Source organism: Anser anser (assembly GCF_964211835.1).
Source record: "Anser anser genome assembly, chromosome: 1".
NCBI lineage: Eukaryota > Metazoa > Chordata > Aves > Anseriformes > Anatidae > Anser > Anser anser.
The window spans coordinates 148,145,057-148,155,191 of record NC_139720.1 but is presented as its reverse complement, the minus strand read 5'-3'; the positions used below and the strand labels follow the sequence as shown (position 1 = coordinate 148,155,191).

At 41.5% G+C, this 10,135-nt stretch overlaps 1 protein-coding gene across 1 annotated transcript; it reads left to right on the top strand.

Moving 5' to 3' along the window:
* Window positions 1-2,677: 2,677 nt before the first annotated feature.
* On the top strand, window positions 2,678-10,067 carry LOC310898978 (coagulation factor X-like). Its single transcript, XM_083834814.1, has 5 exons — window positions 2,678-2,838; window positions 5,326-5,457; window positions 7,066-7,232; window positions 7,949-8,066; window positions 9,194-10,067. The coding sequence occupies exons 1-5, from the start codon at window positions 2,763-2,765 to the stop codon at window positions 9,739-9,741; spliced, it is 1,041 nt and encodes a 346-aa protein (XP_083690940.1). The 5' UTR covers window positions 2,678-2,762; the 3' UTR covers window positions 9,742-10,067.
* The last annotated feature ends 68 nt before the right edge of the window (window positions 10,068-10,135 follow it).

Genomic DNA, 10,135 nt, shown 5'->3' with positions numbered 1-10,135 from the left:
GAAATGATGTAGTAATTTTCAGTGGAAGGGACATATTAAAGTCATCTGGTCCAACCCCATGCTTAAAGCAGGACTAACATCAAAGTGAGATCAGGTTGTGCAGGGTCTGGTCCATTCAAGTTTTGAAAACTTCAGAGGCTAAGGTTTTGTTACCCTTCTGGGCAACAAGTTCCTGTGCCTTACCATACTCATGGCTAAAAATTTCTGATACCCACTGGGAATTTTCCTTGTCGCAACTTCTGTATGCTACCTCTTTCCCTGGGTAGTTCTTGGAAATGTTTGGCTCTGTCTTCACTTTAATCCCCATTTAGGCAGTGGAAGACTGTTGTTAGATCCCCCGACTCTCCCTGGCTAAACAAACCCAATCCCCTCAAGCCTTTTATTGTGCGTCATGTTCTCTAGTCCCCTAACCATCCTGATGGCCTTTCCAAGGCTCCTCCAACCTGTTATGCTGCCATGCTGTCTGAGGTACACTGCATTTTGCCAGACACCTGCCACTTATCTCTTAGAGTCTGAGTGAGTACTGACTAATTTCATATAGCAGGTGCTGTGAGCAAATCAGGTTGAAAAGCTAGGAAGACAACACCACACAACACCAAGGTATTGCTGCAGTCAGCAGTAAAAGCAAGCGAGAAGAACTGCAGGTCAGTTACCCCAAGGTGATGGTTTTCACCTGCATAAAACCTCAGCAGGCTTACTTAAATGTTTGTTCAGCAATGTTAGATCCCTGATTTCTTCTGTCCACTGGCTTCCTGTTTGTACTTTCTAGCCCATTGTCCCCCATGCACCCCATCAGCGTGAAACATCCCTTTTCAAAGCAAAGTCCTCAGGTGCATGTGCTACCCAAATCCTATTTAAGTACTTGTGCTAAGGGCATTGTTCTGCTTCGGTGAAGACTGAGGATCAAGGTGAAACTCAAGACAGAAGTGGACCGTGTAAGGTGCTGAGGTGGCTGAGGAGAGGCCCTCCCTCTGGTAACAGTGACAGTTGTTGGGTTGTACCAGCATGTCTTCGTCAAGCCAAGTAGCACCTTGGGAGCAGGCATGGAGCTCGTTTAACAGAGCAGCATGCAAGAGAGATGAAAGTCCGTGTTTGTGTGCAGCATGACTGTGCTTAGAGAGTGTCATTATTCTGTAGAATATGAGAGACTTTGTCCTTAGGCTTTGCAATCGGTGTTTATTTGTCCTTTACAAAACTTTCATCCTGTGCCAAGGTGCCTACCGTGCCCAAGGCTCAAAGGCTTCATACTCGTTCCTTTTTCTGTAACATTGTCTCTGCCACAGTGCTAAAAGGGTGTGAGTGAAATGTCTGCTTGAGTGTTTCTCTTGCTGATGTCACTTTGGGCCTAACAAGGTTTTGGGCCTAACAAGGCCGAACAAGGCCCATAACCAACTCTACGGCCAGCAAGAAAAGACAGAATAAAAGCACACTTTTTTATGTACACTAAATATTTTGGTGCAATTTCACCTATCAAAATTCAAACAGGTCATGAGAGCTAGGCAAATGGTAGAGCACACATCTGCTGTGCAAACTGGTGGATTTTAAAATACCAAAACTCCTTATGGTAAGCAAATACTGAGGATAACAATTTCTTCACAGAAAGAGTGGTTAGGCATTGGAACAGGCTGCCCAGGGAAGTGGAGTCACCATCCCTAGAGGTATTTAAGAGGCATGGTTTAGTAGTGGGACTTCATAATGTTAGGTAGATGGTTGGACTTGATAATATTAAGAGTCTTTTCCAACCTAAATGATTATATGATTATTCTGTGAATAAGAAAGTAGGGCATTGCTCAGGCTTAGTCCAAGATACAGTATCTGGGCAAGATCCTCTTGTGCGTGAGATACTAGGTCTTGAAAAAAGGAGGCTTTTCTAAACTAAAATATAGAAAGCCTGAGAAGAAGCACAGCAGCAGCTTTTATATGTACAAAAAAAGAAAATGCTGCAGAGAAGTAGGAGCTAATTGGATCTTCATGTCTGCAGTGAAGGTAAAAAGACACAGCCCATCTCATTTGCAGCAAGGAAGGTTCAAGGAGATCTCAGGGAAAACCTTCTGCCTTTGTGGTTAGAAAAATCCTCTAGTAGAAGTTATCTCGGGAGCAGTGAAGTCTCAAATTCAGTAGTCCTTCAGAAATGAGAAGTAACTAGCTGAGGCTGCCCTAGAGAACAAAGGCAGACAAGCTGGCCTTCTTTGTGGCATCCTACAGCATGGCAGGGAAACACACTTCTGCAGGTGCCGTGTCCAAATGGAGCTGATTTTCAGCTGAAGAACTGAACAGTATGGGCAGGTCCTCAGACTGCAAGGCCCTGTCAGCAGCTATCCCCATGGAGTGGTTTGAGCCAAAAAGAAAGCAAATCATTCCAGAATGAAGTGGAAATTGATGCCTTTGTGAAAGTTTTGCCTGGCTGAGTGCTTGTGACAGAGACTGGATTTTGTGTACCCCAGAGGTACCATCCAGGACCTCTGCATCTGTGCAGGACACCTGCTTACAGGCTCCACTGGCTCCAAATCTTCAGCTCCACGCTGCCCTTGTGGTAGCTTTGCTGCCACGAGGCACCTGCAAGCTGCCAGGGTGGCACTGCTGCGACACAGTGGCTCTTGCTTTTTTAACATTGTCCTTTGCTGACACCGAGCCCAGGCTTTGCTCGTAGCGGTTTTGTTTTCTCATGAGTTAGCGACCTTTGCACTGCAGTGTTCCTCATTTAGCAGCTGCCCCAGAGCCCTGCAGAGAAACCAGAGGGAGATTCTTGGTGAGCGTGGAGGATGGCAGTGACGGGTCACCTTGGAGCAGTGTGGCTTCTTCCCCTTGTCCTCCTTTTCCTGCAGACGGTGCAGACAGGTACAGCCTTCACTTTAACTCTTCTTCGTACTGCTTTGTCTCAACCACACAGGTAATTAATTATTCGCCATCATTTGTGCTCTGTGAAGCAGGGTGACATCAGGAAAAAACCTGGTAATTCTGTTTTCTTACTCACCTTGCTCCCATTTGCCTGCTACAGTGCAACAATATCCATGGCTGAGTCACTGGGGAAATACTATTTCAGACTGAAATGACTGTGTCAGAGTAAAGGATGGGGTTAATACATCAGTACTCTGTGCTTTCAAACTGACTGCATTGTCAATGCCAATTCCTAAGCTACTGGGTGACAAAAAGAACCCACGGGGTTTAAAAGTGCAGAGGGGAGCCAGGACTCCACACCATCACCCAGTGTGCTTCTGTAAGTTTCAGCACAAGTGTTACATCCCCGCTTGAGGAAGCATCCTACCTGTGCTTTGAAGTTGGAGCCTAAGATGCTTCTCTGCGGAGTAAGAGTATGGATCATGCTGCAGACGTGATGTACGCCTTGTTGGTTAATTTTGTTGTAAAAGTCACTTATGGATTACAGAGGAATGGTTGGACACAGCTGAATAAACACCTGAGCAAACCAAATAAAAAGAACTGGCAGTAAGAGGGATTTTTTTTTTCACATCCCAGAGATGAGGTGAGAAAGGTCCCCAGTGGGAGACCCATTGTCCTGAGAGTCTTCAGGATGTTTCAGGGAAAATTTTCTCATACAAGCATGTAGAAAGCAACTTTGGGCTATTCTGCCTTTGATTCTAATGAACAGGCTGGAAGTGGTTATTAATACAAAGAGTGAAGATGACTTTAATAAAAGCGATTATAAAATGATAGAGCTCATGAGGAAAGTAAAGAAAAAGAACAAGAGGAGAAAATGAATGTATATTTAAAAGAGAGAAAAGATATAATACTTCTATATAAAAAATGCTTATGATACACGTCCAAACTACCCCAAGGTCAAGAAAGGACAGGAGGATTAATTAAAATCATCAGCTGCTTCAAGACTTTACCCACAGAAGGAAGCACAGGAAAAAATTATCAGTTCAATTCACTGAGGATCAGTATAAAAGAGTTGCAGATATCCTGGCATAAAAGCAGAAAAGCTAAGGCTTAAATAATATAAGATAAACATGATACGAAAATCAAGAGCTGATCTAAGAATACAAATATAGGAAGAGAGACCAAGGAGAATGTTAGTCTGCTCCCAATAGGGAAGAAAATCTTTGTTCCTTAAGATATCAGATTATTTGTGTGCAGCAAGGAGAAAAGAAACTGCTGAGTTGCACCAGTCAGAAACAAATCACATCACCCCCGTCTCATTTCCTCCAAGGACGGGATAACAGGCTACAAAAGATGCAGTACATCCCCATGATTTTATATAATAGCAGACATCGTAGTAGGCAGAACAACATGGTCTGAATTAAACTCCTGAGAGGTTGTTTTGAAACTGTGCTAGTCAGTGCTTCACTGTCCAAGGAAAGATGGTGCAGAGTGCAGGGCTCCACACAGGCGAGCCTTAGGACCTCCAATATTCAGTATCTTCCCGTGACATGAAGGATAGGAGAGAGGGTTTACCTATGGCATTTGTAGGAGATTCCAGATTAGAAGGACGACCATAAATCAAGATGAGAGTTCCAGACAATCTTGTGAAACCGGAACAGTGGTCCAACATAAATAGGAGGCAAGTCATAGGAGCAAAAACAAAATACCTCCCTTAGCCCCACTATGCATAACCGAGGAAGTTTGTGAAATATGTAACAACAGGAGGAAGGGAATTAAGTCTTCTCCATTTTCACTAAGACAAACAGCTAGACAAGAAGTAGTGGGATCGCGCCATACTGTGGGAGACTCAGGACAGATATTATTATTATACTTTTTAGATATTAGAAGCCTAGGTAAGGGGTGAATTAGGCTGCATGGATGAGCTGTGGAAACTCATCACAGACCTGTAGGAAGAGGTTAGACAACATCTGTTAGGACTGGATTACCTCTCCTTGCTCTCACGCCGTTAGGAAGACTGCTCCCATTCTGCCCGTGACCCTGCAATGTCAGGGACTGCACTAAGGCAAGTAGTATGAACCATCTAAGGATGGAAAAGGAATAGCGTGAGGGTCTACTATTGTCCAATATTTTATTTTTTACTGATACCTTAGTTGTTGCTAGTTTGTTATTCTCTTTCCCTTCTGGTGAGTATGGATTATCTCAGCCTGTGTCATCAAAGAGCTGCCAGTTATAGCCGGGAAGCTATCACAACATAAGATGTGAATGATAGCTGTCTCCCTCATGTTGACAGCTTACAGGTTTCTTAAAAATGCTTGTTGTGATGGCTGTGATTACTAGAGGTCTTTGACAGGAATTGCACAACAGAATTATACAAAATGGTGAGGGCTTTGACTAGTGCTTGTGAGCAAGACTTCATGAGCTGCTTGTGCTTTTATGAAATCACGATGAATATGGAACCTGCCTATAAATTTGCCTCCTTTGCAGTCCTATCAGACACGTGCAAGGACAACAATGGGAACTGTGGGCAGTTCTGCAAAGATGAAGGTGAAGGAGTAGTATGTTCCTGTGTTGCTGGCTATGCTCTGGATGATGACAACAAAACCTGCGTTCCTGTAGGTAGGAAGCCACACTTAAAGTTCATTCTATGGGATGCACATCGCATTTTCACTGTAACTTGGAAGTGCTGGTATGCTGCAGTGCTGCTGTAGCATGAGGAATAATGTTCACTGATGAAACCTTTCACATGGCTTGCTTGAAATGTTACCAACAAAAAGAAAAAGGTCTTAGTGAGAAGACATCATTTAACCAATATCAAATGGTACAACTGTGAGAAATGTGCAGTGACCAAAATAGCGCACCAAAGTCTTCTATGCAAATGTGTATGTTTTCAGAGCAGACTGCAAAACCCATGTTCCAACGGGTCTGAAGCCACATGAGACACTGGTGGTTACAACAGGGCTGGGATTTCTCTTCTCCAATAGACTGGAGCAGTTGTCTCATGCTTCAGAAAATTTTGCTAGAAAAGAACAGTTTGCATTTCTCATTGGTGAAAATTGGTTTCTATCTTCAAGGCCTCCAGTGTGTGCTGCACATCTGGAGATCAGAATGAGTAGGAACCCAAGAAACTTCTCCCTTTACAAGATGCAGTTCACAAGGACTCATAATTTCAGCAGTAGCGACACAATGTGACTGCAGTTATATCTCACTTGTTTCCCTTCAAATATAAACTGATCAATTTAAAAAGAATAATACCTGCCTTTCTTCTTCCTTCTAAAAACTAATTTTCTATAGTTAATATATAGTAACTTAAAAAAATAACTTCCAGCATTGAACTTAAACCCATCAGTTTCACCTGCAGTCAGGCAGTGCACATTAACAATTATTAATCTTACTGTATTCTTCTCTCTGTCTGATGATATTTGTTATAAGTCCTTTGTTATTTAATACCAATTTTCTGTCATGAGCTTATAATTTCTAATATAGAATACTTTACCCAGTCTCCCAAATACAAAAGTTATAAGCAGGTACGTGAAAATTTACAGCAGGTACATGAAAATAACTATGCCAGTAATGGAAGTTGTTTAACTTCTAAATAGTTTGGAAATGCTGAACCCATGAGCAAGTTTTAGAACAAGACTTTTTATTATTATTATTTTATTTTTTCTTTTTACAACCATCCTGGTCCCCTTCTTTCACACTTGTGATATTTTTGTTAATGTCATGAAAATTCTTGCCTAGTCAACCCTGATAAGTATACCTGAGTATCTAATTTGATTGCCATAATAAATTGTGTCAACTTTTGTCAAAGAGTTTTCCTTGAACTCTGAAGTAAGTTTTCCCTCATTTTCACAAAGACTTGATTCCCTGAAAGCAATTTTTTCCTGCAAACAATTTTCCTCCCCTAAAGGTGTCTATCTATAACTTTAAAGGCAGTTTTGACTGCAAGACCCATGTTTTAGCAAGTTTGAATCACTTCTTGTTGTAAAGAACAACAAGAGGTGCACTGAAAGTTCCTTCATTGGCCACAAAGCTGTCTATTGCACTCTGGGCTGTCAGACCAGCTCTAATGAGTCTCACTGTGGGAAGGTAACAGCAGCTGGGTCTTCACAGCTGCTTGTGTAGGGTTGCAGATGGGAATGACTTGCTGCCAACAAGGGACGGGTGCCCCGAAGTCCCAGCACCATCTAGACATGGAGTACTAGTGTCTCAATTTTGCCATTGCAGTCAAGTTCCCATGTGGTAAACTTCAGAGAAAGCATGAAGTGGGTCGAGAAAAAGTTACAGCAAGTCCAGATGCTCATCTTAAAAATGAGGAAAACACTGAGGCCCCGAGCTACCATCCTGAGGTAACAGAGGAGGCTGGCAGTTTACCCAGCGCATGTCCATGGCAGGTAAGATGCCTTTGTCCTGAGAGGTTCAATGCCTGACCCCACTCAACTCACAGAATCACAGAATCATTAAGGCTGGAAGAGACCTCCCAGATCATCTGGTCCAACCATCACCCTACTACCTATGTCACCCACTAAACCATGTCCCTAAGCACCAGGTCCAACCTTTCCTTGAACACCCCCAGGATCGAGCACAATGCTGAGAGGAGGAGGCTAGGAGAGAACTAAGGTTGCAGATACTGGCCATAAAGCTGGGCTTCTCCACGGTTCCCTGTCAGCCACCCAGATACTTGGGTTGCAACATGGCAGTTTTGAAAGAATGGCTGGAGTTGTTGTTATGACCAAGACTGAAGTGAAACAACAACAACAACAACAAAAAATAACCAACCCATCCACAACAACTACAGCAAACAGCAAGGAATATTGCAGTTATAATATAAGCCAAATTTCTCTAAAATATAACAACCAAAAACTGTTGGTAAAATAACTGAATATGCAGATTCTACTTTGAGATGAGAAGAAGGTCTGTCTTGACAAGTTTCCCACTGTGTTAGCTACACTTAAGTGTAGCTCTCACCGCCTCTGAATTAAGGATGCTTTTGATAGGAAATACATATGAAAATTTCTTCTTTAAGAAAACGGCTTGAATATTTGCTAGCTGTTCAAGATTTCTATGCACATACATTTTTGCACTTTAGCTTTTTTGTCTCTCTTTGCAGGCTGTTCTGGTAGAGAAGCATGGTAGCTGGTTTTGTGGGGGGACAATCCTGAATGAGTATTTTATACTTACTGCAGCTCATTGCGTTACTGATTCTAAGGAATTACAGGTTATCGTTGGTAAGTGGTTGTCATTTTGTCCTTTACTATAAAAATAAGTGCTACAAAAACACGTCCTGAGTGTCCTTGTACAAGACACTGAACAATCCCAGATTTATTTCTCATTGTCTCATCTTGTGCCTTGACTAGCAATGAAATAAATGTTCAACCTGGTTGAATGGACAGTTCCTTTATGCCTGGTTTGGTCCAGTGTAGCTTGTATGTGATGCAAGCCAGGTATAAACCATGAAAGTGTGTGGGTCAGTGAGGCTGAGCTGAATTAGTTAATTGGTCTAACATTACAACTTCATGCAATTTTCTGTGCTGGCCAAACCTTGAAGACTTCCAGATGCCATGTTCAGACACTAATAATAAATGTTTTGACAGCATGTAGATACTAGTCTGAGACTGTTCCATACTTGAAACCTTAAAATCATTATTTATCATGATATTTATCATAAATTATGTAATTTATGAAAAAAAGTAATCTATCACAAATTCTAGACACTGAAAATGATATTCTGAGTCACAAAAATTTGCACTTGGCCTAAAACAGTAAAGCAAAATCTGTGTTTGTCTAAACACCAATTTTCTGTCAATTTAATTCCAAAAGAGTTCTCATATGAGTTGAGAATGAATAAATATAAACACACTTTTATATTTTTGTATGCAGAATGTTAATGTTTTAAAAGACAATATTCCTGTTTAAGTCTGTTTGACTATGTTGCTCTACAAATGAGAGGGGCAAGATCCTACTCTTCTATACTGGAGTTTTGTTTGTACAACAATGAGTGCCACTGGGTATGTTGTAATGAAGGCCAAAACTTCAGATGAAAATTGTCATTGAGACCATCATTCTGACAGCAAACTTCCGATTTTAAACTTGCTTGGTACTTTGAGAGTCATATAAAAACCTCTCCAAAATGCATATAAAATGCTACAGAGTCAGGATACAGGCCAGCTCTAAAAAGTACTAAATGTACAATAAATGTACATTGTAAATGTAATGCTCTAAATGTAAAATAAAAATTTGTACAGTACAAATGTCTATACAAAGTGCAAGGTACTTTAGTCCCATCTTTTATTGAGGAGCTGCTTGGGCTTGCTGGTATTGTCTTGTTAACACCTGCTTTAAAAATCTGATACAGGGATGGTGGACAGAGAAGAGGAAGAGCCAAGTACTGTGACGCACAGAGTGGAAAAAATAATTCCAAATGCTGAATTTGATTCAAAATCTTTTGACAGTGACATAGCCCTTATCAAATTAAGCGAACCTATCACATTTTCTGAGGATGTTATCCCAGCATGCCTTCCAGAAGAAGACTTTGCTAATGATGTTCTGATGAACCAAACATTCGGAATTATCAGTGGCTTTGGGAACATCTTTGAACGTACGCAGCCGGTCAAAAGAATGAAAGTGCTTCAGGTCCCTTACGTGGACAGGAGAACTTGCAAGCTTGCCCTTAAACATCTAGTCACAAGAAACATGTTCTGTGCAGGTTATAATAAAGATGGACAAGATGCTTGCCAAGGAGATGGAGGAGGCCCCCATGTAACCGAATACAATGGCACTTACTTCGTTACTGGTATTATCAGCTGGGGAGAAGGGTGTGGAAAAGAAGGAAAATATGGAATATACACTAAATTGTCAAGGTTCTTACCATGGGTAAGAAGTGTTTTGACACAAAACTCCTAACAGCTTGACGTTTAATCAACCTAATTGTCTTAGCCATCAGATCTGATCCCTAAATAATACTTTTCTCTTTGTAAAATGCCTGCTAAAGCTCTGAGAGTTAGCACTTCCATTAAGAGATGTCACCAGTTCCTTCATGAGCTCGTACCTGGTTTTCAGAAGGTGTGCTTGGACTTTGAACAGAGCTTGCTGATTTTGGACAATAATGGAATATCTTCAAATGCGATGTTTTAGGAGATCTTTTTGCTCTTACTAAGGTTGTCTGAATTTGTCTAAGGGGCTTTGGCTGTGCTGATAAACCTTCCATTGAAAAGTTGCAACTAACTCAACTTTCCTGTGGCAGTACCTGCTTTATAGAAGTAAACCTAGACAAGGATACCATCAAAGTAGGATACTA

Bases quoted from the DNA above. Each gene is read 5' to 3' on its own strand.
- LOC310898978 (XM_083834814.1), top strand. From the start codon at position 2,763: ATGGCAGTGACGGGTCACCTTGGAGCAGTGTGGCTTCTTCCCCTTGTC. The intron at 7,233-7,948 runs GTAAGATGCCTT...CTCTCTTTGCAG, and splicing joins CCAGCGCATGTCCATGGCAG to GCTGTTCTGGTAGAGAAGCA. The intron at 8,067-9,193 runs GTAAGTGGTTGT...AATCTGATACAG, and splicing joins GGAATTACAGGTTATCGTTG to GGATGGTGGACAGAGAAGAG.